This window comes from Stegodyphus dumicola, chromosome 10 (assembly GCF_044657685.1).
Source record: "Stegodyphus dumicola isolate Sdum_Otavi_A_Nest chromosome 10, ASM4465768v1".
Classification (NCBI taxonomy): Eukaryota; Metazoa; Arthropoda; class Arachnida; order Araneae; family Eresidae; genus Stegodyphus; species Stegodyphus dumicola.
In genome coordinates this window covers 96,411,108-96,435,168 of record NC_140777.1, presented here as the reverse complement: position 1 = coordinate 96,435,168, position 24,061 = coordinate 96,411,108, and the positions used below count along the sequence as shown (strand labels likewise).

At 32.9% G+C, this 24,061-nt stretch overlaps 1 protein-coding gene across 1 annotated transcript in view; it reads right to left on the bottom strand.

The window, feature by feature from the left end:
• LOC118201522 (uncharacterized) overlaps positions 1-24,061 on the bottom strand; it is a 236,963-nt gene that overhangs the window by 69,265 nt on the left and 143,637 nt on the right. Inside the window, exons 18-20 of the mRNA XM_085825294.1 lie at positions 12,703-12,793; positions 6,240-6,398; positions 3,773-4,076 (exon numbers count right to left, since the gene is read on the bottom strand). Of these exons, the coding sequence (XP_085681420.1) occupies positions 3,773-4,076; positions 6,240-6,398; positions 12,703-12,793 (554 nt within the window). The remainder of the gene's footprint in view (positions 1-3,772; positions 4,077-6,239; positions 6,399-12,702; positions 12,794-24,061) is intronic.

The following is a 24,061-nucleotide window of genomic DNA, read 5'->3' as shown; positions in this document are numbered from 1 at the left end:
TCGGGAACTAGTAGTAATAACAATGTTACAGCGATAATTTAACTTAAAGCTAAAACGGGAAAAAAAAAAAAAAAAAAAAAAAAAAAAAGAGACCTGAAAGGTTTTATATTTTAACCCTATCCTTAATTAAGGGACTTTTTTTAACGTTTTGTGTGTTATCTTTATTTATTAAATATCATGTTCTTTGCACTTAAAATTCAGTTCAACAGCAATATATCTTTAGAATTTCCGATACACAGTCTCGCGCGCTGGAGATAAAAATGTTTTTTTTTTTCTGTACAACGTTGCATTGCTCACTTTGAAATCCTTGAGTTTGTTGATGAAAAATTCGTTAAAGTTTTACAAAATATGAAATCCATAATAAAAGAAAATCCAAATTTTAAATTTGGGCTTCCAGATGCCCATATTCGCAATAGGATTGAGTCATTCAAAATTTGATGGCTCTATGTACCGTTGTTTTATCACAATGCGAGAAACATACATACATACATACATTTATGCAGATTCTTCATCATTTAATTTCTTCGAATATAATATAGGGCGATAATATTTGGTGGCAACATTTTGAAAAGTGAGACGGACATTCAGAGTGATTCGACGCAAAATCGCAAAACGAAAACAATAGTCCCATAGGTACAAAAGCCCCTTTGGACTAAAAAACAAAGAATATCACCAATTCGTCATTAGGAGCGCCGAAATGGCAAACTCAAAACTCTTTTATCTCCCGACTGCATCAGATATCTACACATTTTTTTTAAATGTATAAAATAGGTCAGTTACTATTTTTTTTAAATCACTCTTTTAAAAGAAGCCACAAGGTTTGTTCTGTAACCTGTGAAAATTTCAAATCTTTATATCTGACACATTTTTAGATGTTGAAATTTTAAAATCATAAATGTCAAATAGTATAATGAAAATAAATGGATTTGCAAACATTTAGAAATTAAGTAACAGTTTTCATATAAGTTTGTGAGATTTTTCCTCACTCCATTCTATTGTACAAACAGTAAAATACTAACACGTTTAGCTTGTTCATTATACAAAGATAGGTACTAAAACCGTTTAATCATTAAATAAAAAAAAATCTAAATAGAATTTTGAAAATATCGCTTCACCACATTGCACTATCATCGACAGACGGAGTATACACGAAAATTGAACTCGAAAGCTAATCAAGAAGTAGGTTAGCAATCGATGACAATATTCCAACTAAATAAATGCTTCTAGAAACTGAAAACTTTTTTCTCTGAGGAAAAAAAACAAGGCATTTTTTTCCCTCTTTTACCACGTGCCTTCGTAGTGTAATTGGAAAGTACATTTGGTTTGCATCAAAAGGTTCTAAGTTTGAATGCTGGATATGGAATTGCACCTTTTCAACGTCTTCTACCTCGACAATCCTACTGATTCTACGTAATTATTATGTTTAAATTTTCTGTTATGTGCATCACATATCTGAAACTTTTCTCTACATTTTTTTAAAGTTCTCTGCCCTTAACATTCCCAAACGTTTAATTTGAATCATAATTTCATTTAATATTTTTAAGTGTAAACAGAATACTTAACTTCTTAAATCTATAGAATATGGAGTAATAGACGTTTGGTAAAGGGGAGAAGTTCCACTGTTATTAAACGCACATGGGTGTCAGCTTCTGGTAGGACTCCCATAATTCACTCATAATACACACATTATTTCCTTATATTACGTTTTTTACAGAGAATCTCTTGGCAGCACTCGTGATCTATTTCAAAAATTAATTTTTCCAAGGTTGTCATTACTCAGGTACTTCTAGAAATGTCTTTTATAGTAACTGAAAGCTATGAAGGATATTTACGATCTTACAATTAGACCTGTAAAAGAGCAGGTGTAAATTAGATTTAAAGCCGTTTAAGAAGTGTTCAAATAAGCAATGATTTAAAAGTCAGCAAGGTTATCATTTATATTTAAAAAATAGAAATAGTTAGTAAAATCAATCAATCTTAGATGTGGTCAATGTTTTTAAAATGACATGAAACATACATAGCTGTACTTATAGTAAGCCGACTGGGAAACCTCGTAACGAGAAAGTCTTTTTGGATCAAGAAAACTTATTTGAAAACAAAAGAGTAAAATTTCAGAAAAAAATGTGATCAGAAAAGAAAAGTTTTTTTATTAAATTTTACAAAGATTACATTAATAAAAAAATAAAGTATGTGATTAAAAAAATTAGTAGTGCTATAAAGCTCTAAAATCAGGACTTTTAACTAAAGCAAATATAGAGCTTCCCAGAAATGATATGCATGTATATTAACTTTTAGTTACTTTGCATTGCAAAAAACTCTGAATTTAAATTAAAGTTCTAAACACTATTTGAAACAGCATTTCAAAATTAATTTCGTTTGCTTGCAACATTTCGCATTTTTTTAAAATTATGGCATTTTAGCAGTTTTTACTTCTTTGCACTAAGTAAAAAAGAAGTATTATAATCGCGAAAAATTTCAAGTATCATATTCATCATATCGATCATAAACATCATATTGATGTTTTTGTGTGACATCTGTACGTAAGAACAGAATATAAGACTCGTTTCCTCCAAAAAATTTATAAAACTGCTTTAAAATTAATTCTGAAGAGAACATTTCGTGGCGTCTAGGCGTACGTTCGTATGTATGTTTGTAATCTCGCATAACTCAAAAATGAGTAGCCTCAGAAAGTTTCAATTTTGGATATAGGACTGCTATAACATGTAGATGTGAACTTCCTATTTCGGTTGCAATCGGCCATACGAAAAGTATATAAATATATGTATATATATATATATCCACTCTATTACTCGGCTCGATGATCTCAGTTTCTTTATTTTTATATGTTTGTAATTTGCGCATGTTTTGCTTTAAAAATGATTGAATTATGTTGTTTTTATCTTCTGATTTAGGTTTTTATGTCTTTAGTAAATCTGCATGAAATATTTGTAGAATTGTGAACGATTTAAAAGTTGTTTAAGTACGGCTAAGACTAATTATTTTTCACATAGCGGCCATATTTGTTTACATTGGAAGCTTTGCAGAATAGTGGATTTGTTGCCAATCTAGAGAAACTAAGCTTCGCAACAACAAAGAAAACACCTTCTTTTATTATTGCGAATTAAATTATGCTTAATCCATTCTGGAATTTATTTGAGTAAATAAGTGTTTAAGATTTACATTTTAACTTTTAATATAGATATTTTGAGTTTTTATGTGTTTTTGCCTTGTCGCGAAGTGAGAACTGAATTAATTGAATGAGAAATACTGAATCGTCTGTAAAAATCTTTTTTTTGTTGTTGTTTGTTTTGTTTGTTTGTTTAATTTCTTTTATACATCGTTTTTGATTTATTATAGTATTTGAATAGAACATGTGGCAACGATCAGATAATTATTCAAATGATATAAATTTTGTGCATTCTGAGTTATAAAATGAATGAAATGTAACGCTGTAAAGTAAAATTAGCGTCAGAGTGTCGCTATGGTAAACAAATGTAGTAAATTTTAAAGAGTGCATTTATTCTATTGTGGTTTATGCGCTATCCACGGAGTAGATTTAATTCAATCCAGTAAGTTTAAATGAAATGCAAGAAAAAATGCGTATAATTTAATATTCCGTACAAGAAAGTCGTGTGGTGTACACAACAGATTTTTTTTAATTATCTGGCAATTTTTTAAAAAACATTTTATACAGCTGAGCGAAGCTGTAATGGAAATCAAAAAGGAGCAGCTAAAAGCAAAGAAAGAAATCAGTTTTTATTTATGTTATTACCTAAGTTTGTAAAATATCCTATGTCAGCTGTAATGATATCGGTCTGAGTAGTTGATCCACTTGCTATCTTTTGCACTTTGGGTTGAGGATAAAGCATAGGACATGGAATATTGATTCCTCCTGACACTAACTTCAGGTCGTGGACCGTTATGATGGCTCTGCTCTTCTGCTGAATAGATTTTGCTTCCACTGACACCTTGACTATGGCATCTCTTGGTATCGTAATATTGAAAGGCACCCAAATTCGTTGATGAATTCGTATAGGTATAGGTTCTAGATTCACTAGCTTTACTGATGCATTATCCTAAATGGGATTAAAAAATATTTATGTGCTTAATACATGGAAAACAGGATTAAATATTATTTCTGTTAAACATATTTGTACATTTTACAAACCTTACTTAAAATAAAAGACATGCTCTAAACCTTTCTTATGATGTATTTCACAGAAAAAAAGTCCTCTCTATCTTTCGGAGAAATCTGAAATTTCTATGGACTGATTTAAAACTCGTGAAGTCTTTTGGTAATTTGTTTGCGAATAATTGTCATCGTACTTGCCTTAATATTAAAGATTATTAAAGAAAACTTGTGAAATCCTATTAAAGGAATGCATTTTCACCTCTCTATCATATGAAAAAGTCGTGCACGCTAAAATAGTAGAATTTCAAGTATCCGTAAAAGTTAGGATCAGTAAATCTATAAAATCCGACATCTAAGCAACTGAGTATTATTAACTGGTGTAAAACTATTCGAGCAGTTCTTGTTTAAAAAGAAAGGAAATGAAAAATCGCATAATTTTCTCAACCATAGCAAAATAATTGGGAAAAGTATGCAGTGGTAGAACATATTACTAGGTACACTGCTGAAACTTTTAAACGAGTATTTTATGTATGGTATAAGAGTAGTAATATTACGCAATTAATGGGATTACAAGACTAAAAATTGTGCAGATTGTTCTCTGTACGAGAGGGTCTTGCAGACGCACAATTGTTTTGTCCTGTATTGATATTTAAGTTACCAAAAACAGTAATTTTTCATAAATTATTTTAATGTGGTTTTTTTTTTTTATTTTTTTGACAGTTTTCATCAGATTCTTAGCTTGATCACTGATGTACACTGAGTTATGTAACGATCAGTGTTGCTGCGCTACTAAAAGAAAGTATGCACCCAGTACGTCTTCTGAATTTATTTCGAATTAGAACTTTGAAACTTCGAATTTCAAATTATCATTCAACCACAAGTATTTAAATAATGTTTCCAAAAAATAGCAGGTTGAATTTACGAAAGCAATTTGAAGCTGACAGTTGAAATCATAAATACAAAAACTTTTATTTGCGGGTTGCATTTACTGTAGCAGATCTTAACTTATTCTACAGCCAGCAGAAAAATATCCATATTAAAGACAGAGGTATAAAAAAGGGGACGAAGAAATAGCTGCAAAGTCAGTAAAAATAGATTGCTAAATAAAATAGAATTAACGAGAGAGAAAAATAGAAAAAAATTATAAAATGTTATTTATTTATTCGTTTATACTGACTGGGCTTTAGTTTTGTATTATTTTTATGATTTCTTTATAAAAAAAGTTTCGACGTGATAATAATTTTTATAAATACACGAAGAATATAAAGAAAATCCGCGGAAAGTAATAAAAATTACACATTGTGCTAGCAAATCAAACACTTATTTTTTCATAAGCCAAAATTTGAATTTCGCATAAAAATAAAACATTTCCATGATTCTTCCAACCTTTCTATTGAATATGTGATTTGCTGTTAAAGTAAATACTTTTTTCTTAATTGTCTGAAAGTTAGTCAGAAAAATAGCAAAAAGTTACTTGATTTCCTTATTTGTGGCTGAAAAGAAATTTCCCTTTTAAAATGAAACAAATAATGACAAAACAGCATCAGAAATTGCAATAAATATCATATTACAAGAGTAATTAAACTGGCATAAAAATAAATATCGTAATATCAGACCATTGTCTCTTGAAATGTAAATATAATAAATACTAAGTATTAATGAGTGGTAATGCTGTATTGCTTGAATCTAAGACGATGGGCTTGTTTGAAAATGTTCTTCTAAAACCCTGCTCCATCTTACATAGGCAATCTGACCTTTAAAAATACATAAATTTATCATTTAGTCCTAAATTTTGAGTTTAAGAAAGAGATATACGTATGCTTCATTTTACTTCAAGCCATTGTATTTAGATAATCTGATTATCTTTTTGACAGAATACATTCAGACTGGTGAAGCATCCTTAAACGCAACTTAGTCTCTTGAAATCTTGTAAAATACCTTAACTTTAAGTTTTTTTTTTTTTTTTTTTTTAATCGAAGACTGTCTTATATTCAAGCCAGTACAGTATTTCAATTATATCTGCAAAATATGGCCATCGACTCTACTTTGATTTCTTGAATTTTTTATTTCATAATACAATGATGTTTTCAAGAACTTTTATACAAACCTTCGTCTCTACTTGGTCGGGTTCAGCTGCTATTTTGAATTTCAGCGTATTAATTGTCTCATCATATGATCCAACAATAGCGCGTCCTTCCACACTAAATGTGTCACGAACTTTGTAAGAACCATCATGAACTGGCCTCATAGCCATACGCACTGTTACCTAAAATAAAAAGTTTAAAATGGGAATTAATTTCACCATAATGCATTGTAAATTTTCAAGTTTAAAGGAAGAAATTGCTTTTTTTGTTTCTCATCATATTAGAATAAATTTATTTTTTACGCTAGTTTTTAAAGCACGTATTATGTATGTTATTTTATTATAACAGTTCAATTAAACTCCTAAACTGGTATATATATATATATATATATATATATATATATATATAAGTTAAAAGAAAATTCTTAGTGCTTACGCTAAAACATAGATACTGTGGTTCCGGTGACAAACTTTAACATAAGTAAAATAAAGTGCAATGAAAACCCTAAAAAACTTGTAATTTTGACTAATAGCAAATCGCTATTTATTTTATTTTGTACATTGGCATAACCAGGCTATTATGTATAGTTTTTCTTACACCTTAATGTGTTTTTTCAAGCGGACGCGTGGGAAATGGAACAGAGAATTGAGACTAAAGTTTATGACTAAGTTTTTTTCAGTTAATATTCAGAAAGAGTTTCGTATACAGTTTCAATTGTCTGTTCCGACAAAACGCTATATAGAATTAGCTGGATTCGAAAATCATTATAAAATTGAATGGGTGTACAAAGCGCATGAGATGGCGATGTGCTGCTTTTGAAAAAAATATCTTCCAGCCTGGGGTTGGGAATAGAAATGAATATAAAGTAAATTAAAGCATTAAAAATACTAATGTCCGGTGCATCTACTATCAACTAAAGCAGAACGTAGAAGAGGTTTTTCTAAATAATAGTACAACCTATCTTTTGTTATTAACCGAGCCAGCAATCAGAATTTATTGGGAAAAAGAAACAACATTAAAAAGTGTACAGCAAAAATGCGTAACATTCGAGAATTCCTTTACTGATGATTGATATTTTAGCCTTTCTCATCATTGATAGACCTTTAAACAGCTTTCTGCTGTGCCATGTGAGTCTCCTTTTTGTTCTGATCACCAACAATAGTGATGATTTAACGGGGAATAGTTAAATCCAAGGGATTTCAGAACATTACAGTTACTTCTCTTCCAATAAACTATACAAATCAAAAGATTTTTTAAACGTGGTTGCATCCACAGATTGTTTCACACGTGAAACAACACTTAAATTAAATCTTTTTGAAAATTCTATACTGTTCTATCTGTTAGCGATTAAAAACTGGCCGAACCATACGGTGTCTCATATATTTTTAGGATTATCATAAAAGAGAATACCAGAGTTTTTTTAAAAAATGAATAAAAACAACAATGCCTGATAAAAATGCGTGCAAAAGATTTGATAAAACTTAACACTTTAGGAAAGTTTTGATAGAGTTAGTTTATTCTAATTATTTAATGAATATTTTTGTCGCAAAATAAAATCTTACGTAGACTAGTATTTGTTTAATTGTATGAAATAAATTTTATTTACTCATAAAATAAAAGCTTGTTAAAATGTTATAGAAGTAACTTTGCATTCATTTCTAGAATTTCAAATAAAAACTTTAGAAAATTGTATCCAAAGAAAAACTGGCGTGACTTGAAATTTAGTTTTTAGTAACCGAGTTTCGGATTGTCTGAGAGAGTTACTCTCAGAATTACTTTAGATAATTGAGTTTCTACAGTACTTGAAAGATTCTTCGAAGTGCAGACCATTTACAGAGAAATACGTGTCAATATTAAACTATCTTCCACGTAGTTCCTTCATTGGATATTAAAGCTATTTAAATTTCATTTGAATGGATATGCCAAGCCGTTAGACCATTTGCATGTGGACTGCTGATCATCAGAACGCTCTGAATCTGGTTCCACTGCACTGAGAGAAAAGTGGACTAGCATATACGTCTTACATTACATTTCAGATCCAGAAGAGTTTCCCGCAATCATTTGATTTTATAAATGTTTTGGTAGCCTCGCTCAAAAGATCTGAATTCTGAAAGCTTGTATTCATGGACATATTTAAGCCAAAACGTACCTTAAGAAGTCGGGGTTGCTATAAGAAATGTGTTTAAAATTTGTATTCCCCACTGCTAACACCTCTGTTCTCAAAATTGGCAAGAACGTTCGTGTTGAACAAAGTGTAAAAACGAAGGAATAAAATTAACAATTCTTGAATATTAAGTGCGATAAAGTACATAAAATAAGGTATTTAAGGTACATAAAATATACTTATTTTTTTGTGTTTGTGAAAATTGAGTCTCTCTGTAGCCTCTCTGTTAAATTTCATACAGAACAAATATATACATCCTTTGTCAGAAACGTTCCAATTTTTTTTTTTAAATTTCTGATTTTGCACTACTGAAAAAAAGGAACAAATGTTGTTTTTATGTTACCCGGTACGTATTCTTACTTAGCATGACCTTGGTCATGTTTCCGCGCAAATTTACTAGGGGTTAGGGCTCTGCTTAGCAACACACTATTCGGATTTTTGTCGCATTCGTTAAAGTGGAAAAATGGATGCTGATTGTGAGCAAAGAATGAACGATGTTAAATATTTGCATAATCGTCTGTAGTAACAGCAACCGCCGTCAATAAAAGGTGGTGCTTTTCTTGGTAGCGGCGCAGTTCATTTTCAGTTCGAAGCAGAACAGATCTGCCCAGAGGAGATTTGAGGGGATGATGGTTTCCAGTTCCAGTCCAGTCTAGTCTGGGTTCCAGTCCAGTCCAGTTTTAGTCCAGCCGTTTTTGAGTTCAGTTCAACTTAAATGGGGATTTATGCCAGAGAGACCAGACGGATTTTTGTCCTTATAAGATGTGTTCTTTTCCTCAGTCGCCGAATAGCTGACAGTTCAAAGCATTCCTAGGAATTTGAATGTGCGGGTATTTTTCCACCTAAGATGTTAAGTTTGTTCATTATGTTAAGTTATCATCATTTTGGAAATTTTAGTTGAATAAACCTTTAAGTTTGGACAAGGTTTGTGTTCTTCAGAAAATTAAGATTCGAAGTCAGATATATAAAATAACATTAACATAAGTTTTAACGTGAAGAAACAACAAACATTGAGTTCTGCGTTAAGCTCGGAAAACCCCCTAGTGAAACGCGAAACATGATTAGCAAGTATATGCAGGCGATGCACTTTCAAGAAGTCGTGTTTTCGAGTGGTATAAAAGATTTCGTGAATGCAGATATTCAGTGCAAGACGATCCCAGAGCTAGTCGCCCGTTTATAGCACATACCGATGCAAACATGGAGCGTGTAAGGCAGTTACTGAAGGAAAACCGTTGTGTAACTGTGCGTATGATATTAGAAGAAATATGTTTGAATCGTGATGTGTGTTATACGATTCTACGCAAAGATTTAGGGAAACAAACTTAATGCAATAATCGTTCCTCATTCACTATTAGATGAACAGGAAAAGGAAAGACGAAGAATTTCTGCTGAACTATTGGATAGAGCCAGATGTGATCCCACATTGTGTCAAAGATTATTGCAATTATTTTCTTGTTTCCTTGAGTGAAACGGTGATTGAAAGGAAAGCTTCATCAAGATTATTGTTGATATCCAACGGACTGTGACAAATGAGCTTGCAAGCATCGCAGTTGAAGATTTCCCTGCTTGTTTCCAAGACATCCAGAAGCGTTGACCTTTGTGTAGCGAAGGGGACTACTTTGATAGCAGCTAAGATCATTACTTGGTAAATGCGATTTTCTATTCTTTACAGTCCTTGTCCTGGAACTTTTCTGACGTAGGATGTAGCTTTTCTTAAGGTACATACCAAAGAAATTTCAAAAGAAAACTAGCAAAACATTTCTAGCTTTCAGTGCTACCCTAAAGTCTTAAAATCTGGATTTATTGGTAAAATGTGTTTTCATATATCGACAGACTATCCAATTTTGTACTTGTAATATACATTATTTCAAAGTGAAAGAAAATATTTTTTTTATCATACACGAAAGAAATTTACAAATAAATTTCAGTATGCTTTTTATTTCCGTTTTTAACATTTTTTAAATCTGATACTTCAGTCCGACAGCACCGTTAATTTTTTTTAGAAATTCTTAAAATACCTGAATGTATTACTCACCTTTATTAGTTAAATAATTTACTAGCATTAAATAAGATAACATTACAACCAAGATAAAAAAAGGGCATGATTTCGCTTCAAAAAAATTTTAGCTTGTCTTGAACCTTTCTCTTAGTTTTTACATAGGAGCTTTGTGGTCCTAAAACAGAAACGTATACTTTCCATTGCGTAAAAACTGAATTCTGGAAACTGAATCAAAGTGAAATAAATCAGGTATTTGAAAAATGAAATTTTATAGGACTTTCTTATGAAGACTCAAGATATTCCATTATTTTCCAGATTTCCAGATATAATTATTAAACTGTTTTTGCTTTAAAATCACCTAGGTATTTTTTTTCGACATTAGTGTACTTATATACAGCTCCAGAAGAATTTTCTTTTAAACTTTCTGTCCTTACTTAATAAATCTGATGTACAAAAGATTTCTTTTTAAAAGGTAATTATTTCTCATTTATTTTGTTACAGCGGAAATGAATCGCCCTTCATCTCAGCAAATGAAGTCGTTTGACATCTTTTTCTTGAATTATAAAGTTAGAACACGTAGAATAGACTATTTTAATGCGAAGTAACTTGATTAAAATGTCCTATCTCTTTACTGATTCCTTTCCTATGTCAAACAAACATTTTAGCCCATCATTGATGACGTTGCTAAAAGGTTAAACACTGCCAGTTTCTCCCAGTTTTTAAAACCAGTTTTGAGATGGTCTAATGAGTATTTTTCTGACTTCTTGATGCATAAAATAAATAAAAGTCATTTGCATTGTGTACTTATATATGTACGTACGTTAAGAAAAATTATCAGCTACATATTATTATTCATAGTAATTCCCATTACGTTCATCATCACATCTGCGCCACAGTTGAAGCTAGAAAAAGAAACAGAAAGCTTTGCGTACTGAGATTTTAAATTTATTTGATCCAGAATAGCTTGTGTGTCACCATTCTATTAGTCACTTTTTGGTTTTTTAACCATTAATGGAAGAAGACTTCATAAAGGCATGATCGCAAATCATTCCCGCAGCAATCACAACGTTGAAGCCCACAAAGACACTTTTACGCAAAGTAAAATATCCCGATACTTCAACAGTTTCAAACTCTCATTCAGTCAGCTCTTACTTAAAAAGAAGCTCGTTAGACGCAGCGCTTTCAGTATACCAAAATGTTCGTAACCTGCTGGTCAGTATCGTAGCCGCAGCCAAAATTCTTAGCATTCTCTAAGTCATCAATCTGCGTAAAATATGTTATTCAGGTTGTATTAATTTAAACCGGTGGCTGCTTTTAATGCTGTCCTATCACGCGTTTTTATTTCTGAATTAGTCCGCTAAGTTTAAAGTTTTCACTAATCTTCATGTATTACTTACATCAGTTTTCTTCTCATACTATAGTTTTCTCTAATTTTCATATATTACCGAATCACTTTTCTTCTCATAATATAATACATGTTTGAGACCTTAATACCAACTGCAATCTTACTTAATGCAAACTTCTTTCGTGAAAGACTGAGATTGCTCCTTGTTCTTTTTTGTTAACGATTTCTCTAAACTTAGGATTGAAGAAAATATATTATCTGCGAAGAAAGAACGAAAATTATCACATTTAGGTTAAAAACTTTGAAGAGCAGAGATGATGATCATTACGTCCATTATGACATCATATGTGTATATAAAATTCTCAGGTATACACAAATGTTAATGTCACTAAATTTTTTATAAAGCTGATAAATTCTGCCTTTATTAGATGCCAAAGCTTCTACGAAATCATGTCTATAACGCATCATGTGCTTTGATAAACAAATTCTCGGAGCGGCTTCCTGTTATCTACACCTCTTTCTTGACAAAGAACTAAACATTCGCTTTCCTTTCCAGTGAACATTTTAGCTTCATTGACTTTACAATATCAATAATGAATATCAATTTGATAAACAAATAAATTTTTAATCAGTTTTTTCCTTTGCATTAGTGAAGATTTTAGGAAAGCTTACAGAGAGGAAAAAATTGCTTATAAAGCAGAAAGTATGTTTGTTCTCTAAATAAAGAACATCCTTTAAAAATGATAAAAACCATTGCTTCTGATATGTTTATTATTTTTATTTCATATTTTCTGCTTTCAAAATGTAGTGAATTAATTCAATTTTATTCTAAATAAGTGAAAACAAGAACAACAAGAAATACAGCCCAACACAATTTAATAATGCATTCTGAAACGTTTAGTTCTTAATTTATATTAATATTTTTGGTATCTCAAATTTCCGCAATCAACTGATTTTAATTTTTTAATTTTTACTTACCTTATTTTCCTCATCTCTGCTATCAACGAATGTGTTACACACTAAACCAAGGTTGAAAGCTGCAGAATCATTGTGGGCATTTTCTGGATGGCTGAAATGAAAGAAAAAATATTCCTTATTTATTATATAGTTAAACATTCTGCACAATCATTGATTTTTAATAACAATTTAATGATCAGTTTTCATTTAAAGGCTGAGATCAAAACTTAACCGACTGTATTCAGAATTAGTACTGAAATAAGTGATGAGCTAAATATAATATTTGAATTAGGCACCGATACTTGTAGCAGGAAATACTTTTTGATATTTAAAGAAAGAAAATAATGGAGAATACATTAGCTAATGAATTTTTTATTGCTTTGCTTAGTTATCATTTTACTGAATTTTAAAACATCTGATGCGGACACTACGACTTCGTCGTACGTCTTTTAAATTATGCACATTTTCTGTTGCACTTCTTTTAAACTAATTTCCTCGAATTATTCTAACTTAATTAACCGATCCCTCAGAGCAAGTTGAAAGTAACATAAAAAATTGCGAATTTTGAAATTACATATCCCGGTCAATTTTTGTCGTACGAAAGTCAAATTTCTTGTATTTTTATTTTTTAATAATGAGCATGTAACTTTTCCAAATATAAGTATAGGAACTGGGACACTGCAATAAAAGTTAGATTTCATTATCTGTTCAAAATTAATTTTTTGTAAATTTGAAATTGTCAGGACATGAAAATTTTTGCCATTTAAACACTTTTGTAATTTAAAGTAAGTCTACGACAAACAAGGGCGAAAATAAAGGCTGGGTAAGAAATTTTAAGCCAGATAAGAGAGTGAGTATATATATATATATATATATACATAGTACTGCCAATTACATGAAAAAACGTGCGCAGATAGATGTCATAGTAGTCCCATATATAAAATTTCAACGTTCTACATCTAATTGTTCTTGAGTTATACGAGATACATACGTACATAGGTAGTAAGTACAGACATCATGAAAAAAATCCATTTTTAATCCATTTTACTACCCGTTTCGGAATAAAAAGTCCTTTATTCTGTCCGTACGTACAGACGTCACGGGAAAAAAAAAAGTCAAAATGTATTCGGGAACGGTCAAATTGGATATTTCCGTTGAAATCTGAAACCCGAAATTTTTCGTGATTACAATACTTTCTTTAATTCGTGTAAGCAAGTAAAACTTCAGCCTTTATTGAGATCAAAATAAAAAAGAAACCGTTTTCATTGTATAGCAGGAAGAAAACCCTTTTTTCGTTTTACTATTTTTGTAGTTTTATTGTGAAATACTCAATAATGTTTTTAAACTGTTGTAACTACACTGCCATTGTTCCATACATAGCGTACTTAGTGTTCATCTACAATATCCTTTTTCTTTTTTTCTCCTGCAGATAGTACATATTATTTATATTCTGCATAGGTATTAAATAATGGTTGCTTTGTTAAACCCTCTTGATATATATTGAGCTAAATTTGACTTTCAAATATGATTCGTTTACGTAACTTGTAAAATACTTCTCTGCTTTCTAAAAATGAAGATGTAAGAATCTTCATTCTAATGCTAGAATTTTCATTCATGTTTCTTGGAGATACAACTTTAAAATCTTCTGTAGTGCTCTCATTTCTTTTATTTGAAATGTTCCAGCTCAAGCGAAAACTATAAATAAATTTAATAGATCTTTAGAGTTTCAAAAATTTAAAACTTTCTTTAGAGTATCATATTGATTCTGATAGCATAGTAGCTTTATCGTATGCGTTTTCCCTTGGAAGTTAAAACTGCGATGGAATTACTTTTCTAAACGTTTCGAGAAAGTCTCTTGTTACCTAGTTAAGAATTATAATATTTTTCAAATTGTTTTATTCATAAAGTACGACACAGATTCATTTGAATAGTCAAGGTACTTGGAGGCTAGAAGTTGTATGATCTCATTTGAAGGTAATAATATTGCTAAATGTGTGTTCGATTAAATCTCTAAATTCTGCACTGGTTTCAGAATACAGACGACATTTAAGTATCCTTCTAAAATTGACTTAGTCGTTATACTAAGATAATATCTACAAATTTGAAGATCTTCACGGAAACATTGCGTTCTTCAGTTTGTAAGGATCTTAAGTTTTACTAACGTTTATTATATTTTAAATCTTTACTATCACTTCTTATTTTCTACTTCCGGCCAGAATTAAAAGCGTTAACTTATTTATGCAAATTTGTCTGGCGAACGCCAAGTACTTAAGTTGTGGCTTTTTGCCAAGCAAAAGAGAGGAAGGAGTTAATAGAAGCAGGCCGCTTGCCTTAGCAGTTTTACTCGGTTGCTGGTTGCCTTCCAGGCCAGAGGTTTAAACCTCTTGATAATTTTAAACGTATCGTAAGTGTTAACAGTTCTCTATACTACATACGGCCTTTCTGTTAATATACGGCCAATCTTCGAGTAGACACTTGTTTATTAATCCAAAGTTAGTTTAGTTAGAATTTAGTTAATATTTTTATATTCTTACGTTCAGACCACAAGTGGTTGGTCTCTGTATTCCGAAGTCCGGAAATCATTGTAAAGAGAGAAAAATAAAGGATTTCGTATACCCTTCCTGTGTATCTTGTCTACTTCCCACATTTATTGAACATAGCTTTAGTAAGCTCCCTGTTCCGAGTCAGGTCATTGAATGTTCCCCAAGGAAGTAAGGAGAAACACTGAACCTGATAGTGGCGCCCGACGAAGAAGAATAACCATGGCCGAGTTTCAAGAAGAACCTGTGCTGCCTGCAGAAGCGGCTCTGAATCCAGAAATGCCAGCTGCCGCCCTGGAAGGATTTGGTTACATCGTCCAGACCATGCGCGCTTCGATGAAACCAGAAACAACATTTAATGGAAACTCACCGGTAACCAGTTTTTTGGAAAAATTGGAGGACCACTTCATGATGTATCCTGTGCACGAGTTCCAGAAAGTTACCTTAGCTACCAGCGCTTTGAGGGGCCAAGCGCCTAATTGGTTCAAATGTATAGGCAGAAGTCTCTTGGGTCAAGCGGGAAGTCCCACCTATACTTACGAAAATTTCAAGACTGCCCTAGTAAAAGCCTTCCCTGTCGTAAGGGATAGTGCAAAATTAGAAACGGAAATTTTCAGCATATACCAGAAACGAATTGAAAATCTCTCAAGCTTTATTTTAAGAAAAATTCACGTCTTCAAACTCTTGTATGGAAACCGTCCGGATCCTGAGATAATTCAAGTGATTTTGCCGAGGTTACTTCCCCAAGTACAAGACTTTATTGAATTAAGGAATCCGACTACACTGGAAAAGTTATTTCAGCTAGCAATCCAGTTTGAAAGTAGAAGAACGGCGGACATTGAAAGAAGACGCCAATATGAAAAACGAAACCAATTTGGTGCGCCAAGACCCCAGCAAAGTCAAGAACACGGCTACGGAAGCAAAGCGAATCAGTGGGCAAGGAAACCCGAGTATCAAAAAACAACCGGCGAACGTCGACAGTTCAATAGTAATCCAGGAAAAAAGTCTGAAGGCCAGTGGAAAAAGAAGGAAAGCACGGAAAGGAAAAAACAAGATTTAAACTAAAACGGATTTCTGCTGACGGGAGGGTGCGGAAATCTGAAGGCCAAGAAAACCCCTCTTCCTTCAAGTTAAATACAGTGATGGTGAAAAATTTGACTCTTCCAAAGATTTAAGTGTTGGTGAATAACATCCCAGCCACCGCATTCCTGGATACAGGCGCGCAGTGTTCCTGTGTGGCAGAAGATTTTTTTAGGAAGTATTTTCGTAAATATCGCATATATAATTCGGATAATACGACAGTGTTAGCTGCGCAAGGAGAAAGATGTAAGTGCATAGGTAAATTACCGCTATACGTTCGTATCAAGGACGAACAAGTGAAGATTATGTTTTTTATAGTAAAGAATCTGCAAGCACATATCATCTTAGGAATAGATTTTCTTTCAGAGGCAGAAGCAACGCTGGATTTTAATGAAGCGTCCCTTAAGCTGACGATGAAACCAGATCGAGAAGAAAAAACGGAACCGCCAATGTTGACCTTGACCACCTGCCTAAGGAAGAGCAACAAAGAATCCGACAAGTGCTAAGTGAATTTGCTTCGTTATTTAGTGATATTCCAGGATTTACTCAAGTTACTAACCATAGTATCGACACCGGAGATTCACTGCCAGTTCGCCACAAAGCATACCGGTATGATAAGAATAAGGAAAAAATTATAGAGTGGCACATTAGAGATATGTTACGTAAAACGATCATAACGCCCATCTCAAGTAGTTATGCTAGCCCGGTGGTTTTATGTAAGAAAAACAATGACTATCCATTAACACATCCAAAAAGGTGGCGTTTCGCGATTGACTATCGTAAATTAAACTCCATGACTAAATATCCGGTATATCCGTTACCTATTATTGAAGAAATTCTAAGGAACATAACGTCTACAAAATACATGACGACTTTAGACTTAACGACTGTTATTTTTAAATAGGGGTTAGACCGGAGGACGTGCCTAAGACTGCTTTTATAACCAAGTCTGGCACTTATGTATTCCTGCGTATGCCGTTTGGCCTTTCAGGGGCACCGGCAACATTTCAGCGATGTATGGACATTGTGCTAAGGCCTGTTCTTGGAAAGTCCACATTTATCTATTTAGACGATATCATTATTACTAGTGATAATCTGGACCAACATGTACAGGATTTAAGACAGGTGTTTTCATTATTAAATGAGGCCGGTCTAAAAGTTAATGTCGAAAAGTGCAAATTTGCAGCCTCTGAATTAAAATACTTAGGTTACAAAATATCTCAGAAAGGAATCGAGACAGACGAATCAAAAATAATCGCTGTGCAAAAGTATCCGCCGCCAAATACGGCGAAGAAGCTCTCTTCTTTTCTAGGACTTTGTTCATATTATAGGTCCTTTATAAAAGATTTTGCAGCTATTGCTGAACCATTGTTAAAATTAAAAAGGAAAAAGGCAAGATTCTCGTGGACGGCCGAAGCCAATAGTGCTTTCGAAAAATTAAAGCAAGCATTAACGCAAGCCCCTGTGTTGAAATTTCCTGAAAAGGATGAAAATTTAGAAATTTCAGCGGATGCTTCGGATTATGCGGTAGGAGCGGTACTTTCGCAAAATCAGCAGCCCGTGGCATTTTTTAGTCGAACTTTAAATCAAACACAAAGAAATTATTCCGCGACCGAGAGAGAGGCACTTGCAGTTCTGTTAGCAGTGCAAAAGTTCCGAGTCTATTTTGGAAGGGCGCCAATAACAGTGTATTCTGATCAAGTGGCGGTAACTAGATTGTACTCAGAGAAAAACTTATCCCCAAGGTTAATAAGATGGGCACTCAAGCTACAAGAATATAATCTGGTAATCAAGCATACCCCCGGAAAGGAAAATATCGTAGCAGATGCCCTATCCAGAATAAAAATAGATGAAGAAGGTAATACTGTAAAGGTGGCAATGCTCACAGCATGTACAATAAATTCCCGAGAAACTGTAATAACCGAACTGGGTAAGGATCCTGAGTTTAGAAACATTTATGAGTATTTAAAGGATCCTGAAAATTTTAGCCACCAAGATATTGTGGCGATAAGAAATAGGGCGGCCCATTACGAACTAATAGATGGTCTATTATTTTATACAAAAACTACAAATTCCAACAACGAATTTCGACCTGTTATCCCAGCTAGTCTTAGATTAAATATCTTCCAGGAGTTACACGACAGCCCTTTAGCTTCTCATGCTGGTATTCGAAAAACTATCCAACGCGTACGCGAAGCAGTGTATTTTCCTGAACTGCAAAAGTTAACAAGGGCGTATATCCAGTCCTGCCCAACATGTCAAGCAGTTAATTATATTAATTTCCGCCCGGCCGGGTTTCTAAATAGTATTAAATCCGATTTTCCAAATGAAATAATTGGCATCGATTTATTGGGCCCTTTCCCAAAAAGTCAGTTAAATAAAAGTCGGTATCTCCTTGTTATGGTTGATCATTTTAGTAAGTGGACCGAAATTGTTCCCTTAAAACGAGCCTCCGCGAAATTAGTTACTGATTCTATTTTAAATAAATATATTTTAAAATACGGGGCGCCCCTAAAAGTTATATCGGATAATGGTCCTCAATTTGTAAGTAATATATTTGAAGACATGTGCCAAAAACTGGGCATACGTCATTTAAAAATGGTCCCGTATCGGCCGCAATCAAATATAGCGGAACGGGTCAATAGAAATATAGTGAAAATTATCCGTAGTTATGTTAAAAATTTTCATAAAAGCTGGGATAACTATGTCAATGAATTTGCTTTCGCCCTTAGGACCGCAAAAGATGATACAACGGGCAAAACTTCTGCTGAGTTATTTTTAGGCAGAAAGATTATAACGCCGTTAGATAAATTATTTTATGTTTAGCAAAGAGCCCCAGAATTTAAAATGGGTGATATAGAAAAATTAATTAAAGAAGCAAAAAAGAACACTGAAGTAGCACAGAGAAAACAAAAACTGTATTACGATATGAAACGACGGGGAGTAACTTATAAAGTAGGAGATGAAGTATTAAAAATTAAGCATTCACTTTCTTCAGCACCAGAAGATAAAACCGCCAAATTTTTTCCACGATTTGAAGGACCATATGTCATAGAAAAAATAACTCAGGCTGTAGTGGTGTTAAAAGCCAGGAATGGTGAAACATGCTCCGCAAACATTGACCATATAAAACCATACTATGACCGTAATAAAATGCAAATATTTAAAGATCTTTTGCAGGATCCGGCACGGCAGGCACTGCAGACACAAGCTCCAGAGGTGGAACAACGACAAGCACAAGGGCAAGCCATTAGGAGGCAGGAGCAATTGAAAAGAAAGTTTCCCCGTTGGAAAATTGAAGGTAACAAGAAAAAGGAGCCGTTCCACCGACCAGAAAAGAGAGCGCACGACCACCCCCAGAATGAAGAAGGGAGAAGTACGACGAATGCAAAAAGAGCCAGGAGAAATAACGCCAACTATAACCCGGCTCCCAAACGGAAGATCTACTCATCGGACAGGACTCTACGTAGCAAATGTCGACGATTTGTGGAAGGAACACCAGCGGCGGAGGCGAAGATACAAGGAAAATTTGAACGGCCAGCAACGAGATCCAAGCAGGAACGAGAGAGAAGTGTCCCGGTTCCGCCAAGACCAGCGGCCATCAAACGGCCAAGACCACAGGCAGAGGCGAAAAAGAATGTATTCAAGGCTGACCGAACTGGAGGGAAAAGAAAGCTCCTAGAGGAAGGAACTGAAGGGCGAGCCCTCACAAGAAGGAAGATAAATCAAACACGAATCTTCGCTACCTTCCAGGACTGGGCAGAGAAAAGAATGTCCGAATATCACAAAGATAAGTAAAATTTTATGTTACTTTGCAAACTTAAGTTAATCTTTCATTCTTACTGCAAGTGGCAGATTTCAAGACGTTTTGCCTCATGTGAGGTCTACCTTTATCGCCAAAAAGGCGAGAAATGAGTTGTTACCTATTTTGGTATTATGTTTTTCAATTACTCGCGCGTAAAATTAAAGTTGATGTATAATAGGAATGTGTAAATACTTGAATATTGTAAAAGTTATTGTATAAAATTTTATTTAAAAGATTCTGGCAAGAAAGAAGTTTTAGTCTGAAAGACTATTGAAATGTAGTATTTCAATGTAGAAGATTTGGCACTTGCTTGGAAAAGAATAGAAGTTAACAATGTACTACTAATGTATGTTTTAAATTGCGTAAAATTAACGGCATGTTAATATGTCCTTATATACAATGTGAACTGTTATTTTAAATGTTAAGAAATACTGTGATATGGTAAAAGTAAAAGTAATGCCAAAAATTTTAAACTTATTCGTGTGACTGTAAAAAGAGCCAAATTATTGTGAATATGTGTTAAAGGTTGAATGAATGTAGTTAGGCTCTCTGACGTTACACTTCAGAGTTAGCCACTTTCAGAATAGTACCTCAAGGTTTAGAGATGAAGAAAAGGTATATTCTGAGGTCTTGTTATGTTGAATTTTTACACGTTAGTGTTTTGATTGCAGACGGTAGTGTTGAACACTTGAACACATAAACACATTCGTGTTTGGTATTTTCTTTTACAACACATGTCAGAGAGCACGGGGAGAGATAATTAAATAAAGTCATGAATGAAATAAATGTTAGGAGAAATATTAATATTCATGTTACTTGCCATTTAATTGTGTAACATTTCATTAAACTAGTTTTCCTTCCAGATCTCTGGAAGGAACCAGATTTCAACTAAAAGCTCCTGTTTAGATGCAGTACAGATGAAAAGTAATTGTCCATGGAGCTGATAATGTAAAAACAAATTTTTTTTTTAAAATTTCTAGTTTCTAGTGAGTAATGTTTGTAAAAGATTGGCCTCGCGTTAGATTCTAGAGCTAAAAGTTTTCAACAAGGTCGTTTTAGACCTCAGTTTCAAACTAATTAACTCTGGCGGGAAGTATGTAAGGATCTTAAGTTTTACTAACGTTTATTTTATTTTAAATCTTTACTATCACTTCTTATTTTCTACTTCCGGCCAGAATTAAAAGCGTTAACTTATTTATGCAAATTTGTCTGGCGAACGCCAAGTACTTAAGTTGTGGCTTTTTGCCAAGCAAAAGAGAGGAAGGAGTTAATAGAAGCAGGCCGCTTGCCTTAGCAGTTTTACTCGGTTGCTGGTTGCCTTCCAGGCCAGAGGTTTAATTCTCTTGATAATTTTAAACGTATTGTAGTGTTAACAGTTCTCTGTACTACATATAGCTTCCTGTTAATATACGCCCAATCATCTCGGAGGCCCTTGTTTATTATTCCAAAGTTAAGTTAGAGTTTAGTTAATATTTTTATATTCTTACGTTCAGACCACAAGTGGTTGGTCTCTGTATTCCGAAGTCCGGAAATCATTGTAAAGAGTGAAAAATAAAGGGTTTCGTATACCCTTCCTGTGTATTTTGTCTACTTCCCACATTTATTGAACATAGCTTTAGTAAGCTCCCTGTTCCGAGTCAGGTCTTTGAATGTTCCCAAAGCAAGTAAGGCGGAACATTGAACCTGATAAGTTTACAAAACATTTCATGCACTTCTTTCTGGATTTCAGCTTTCTTTACTGGTAATAGCATCTCAATTTGAACAGTTTCCAAGCGATTTAAGAAGATAAGAGGCTTATTTTGTATCCATTTTTAAAGAGCCGTTGACTATCGATATCTTTATCACATTAATTTCGCTGTGCGATTCGGTCAGTTACTGTGTGCAAAGACTCTACACAAAATATTTGAGCTAAGTGTATGGATATAAGCCCGAAGGTTTGCAGCGTTAATTTCCACTAACGCTGCTGAGCATCATCTGAGTAAACAAAAAATAAAAACTCTTTAACAAAGTTGCAATAAATAGTCATGAAAGGTGAATTGCAATAAATAGTTTTGTAGAAACAGATTAAATCGTGACAAGCAGATGTTTAGTAGAAATACCTTCCTCGTTCGAGCTTAGTACGTATAAATCGTATTCCAGACTTTTTATTTTCAAAATAATACAGAATATTCTAGAAAATTTAAGTATGTCTCTTACGTATTCCGTAAAGCAAAAGCAGAGTTTAATAGCCAATCAAATATTGATTCAACAAAAGAACAGGAGGCGAAGTATAACTAAAACGTATTCTAGAACTTAATATTTCCTAGCTTTTAAAATAAATGTTTTGTTCGACAAATGACACAGATATCAAACAACTCCGTAGCGAGAGATGTAGCTTTATTTTATATACATATATGTGTTAGAGAGAGATAATATATGAACGAAAATGAAAATTACTAACATTAATTTAAGCAACAGTCCTTTTAACTCCTTTTTATTTGGCTAAGTTCCTTTTCTGTCTTAAAACTGCGAATTTAATATGCGTATCTGAAAACTACAATCCGCATTATGTCATTTTATTAATCTTGCAATGCGGTTAGTTCTTGTCCAATCACATTTCAAAATTTAAAAGAAGAAATCAATTCTATAAAAACCCTTTTGCTGATTTCTGCCTTGCTCCCGCTGTGCTGCTGGATTACTTTGTTCTCTATGTCGTCCACTGTCTAAAAAATGTGATAGGTTACAAAATTTATGGGGTATTTATCGCATCCAAAATGATGTGCGATTGATAATATGTAAAGAGAATGCCCAAGAATAAATTAATGTGTGTTTTGGTCACGCATGCCTGTGAATATCATCTTATGAATTTATCGAACTTTATTAGTATTTCTCTATGTGCAGTAAAGAATCATCAAGTATGCACAGAATTTATATTACAATTAATATAGTCGACAAGTTACCTGCTACCTCAAACCCCATTGGAAAAGCATGCAAGTTCAGAAGCGTAATGATTGAAATGAAATGTTCCTTTACGATTGCCAGATCCAAAAATAAGGGAACAGTGTTTTCGAGTTACGTGAACATCAAACAGTGAAGTACAGTGAGAAATTATTTACTTTGCATTTTCAACGACATCAGCATGTTCATCAGTTAAATATCATCGAATTGGTTTTCGGCGTCAAGAATGACAGTGATTTATTGATGTGCTCAGAAAGTGCTTTGAAAAAAGGTTGCCGAACTGCGTGTTACTTCTTTCTCCTGCTAGCACACGATTGAAAATAGTGCTTGAAGCTAGAAAATTATTTTCACTTCTGCTTTTCCGTAATTGAATTTACAACACAAGTTGATATTTTTCTTGCTAAATTGGATTTTTAAAATATAACACTGTTATATAAAAAATTAATTTAAAGGTTATTAGAAATTTGAATTTTAATAATTTGATTTGGTAAAGTGAGTAAAGAATTTAAAATATTTTAAATTTTTTATGGTAGGTTTTTAAAATAAATACAGTAATTATATTTTTGCATTTATGTAAAAAATTTTGAATTGATAAAAATTCTGAAAAATTAATGAAATAATTTCGAAAAATTAGTATAGAATATGGTAATTAATGTTGAAATTAATGAATAACTTTATGCAAAGATAGAATATGTTAAAATAAACTTTGAAAGCTCCCACCTTATGAAACAAAGTAACTATTATTTTTATTTTATTTTTTTACATATATAATGGAGTGAGGTTTTATATCTCGGAATATAATGGAATATTCTTATTATAATGGTTTTAGTTCAAAAACGGTAATTTACCTTTACAAGGAAAGGATGCCTATGTAAGTAAGTGCCGAACATTTCTTTAATCATTGGTGAATTATTACATCAATTAATCAATGTGAGTTTGCCCAACAGATGGATATGTTTGAATTTGGAGAAAGCTGTGGGATCTTCCAGTTTCGTGTAAAGTAAGAAAATTAGAAATG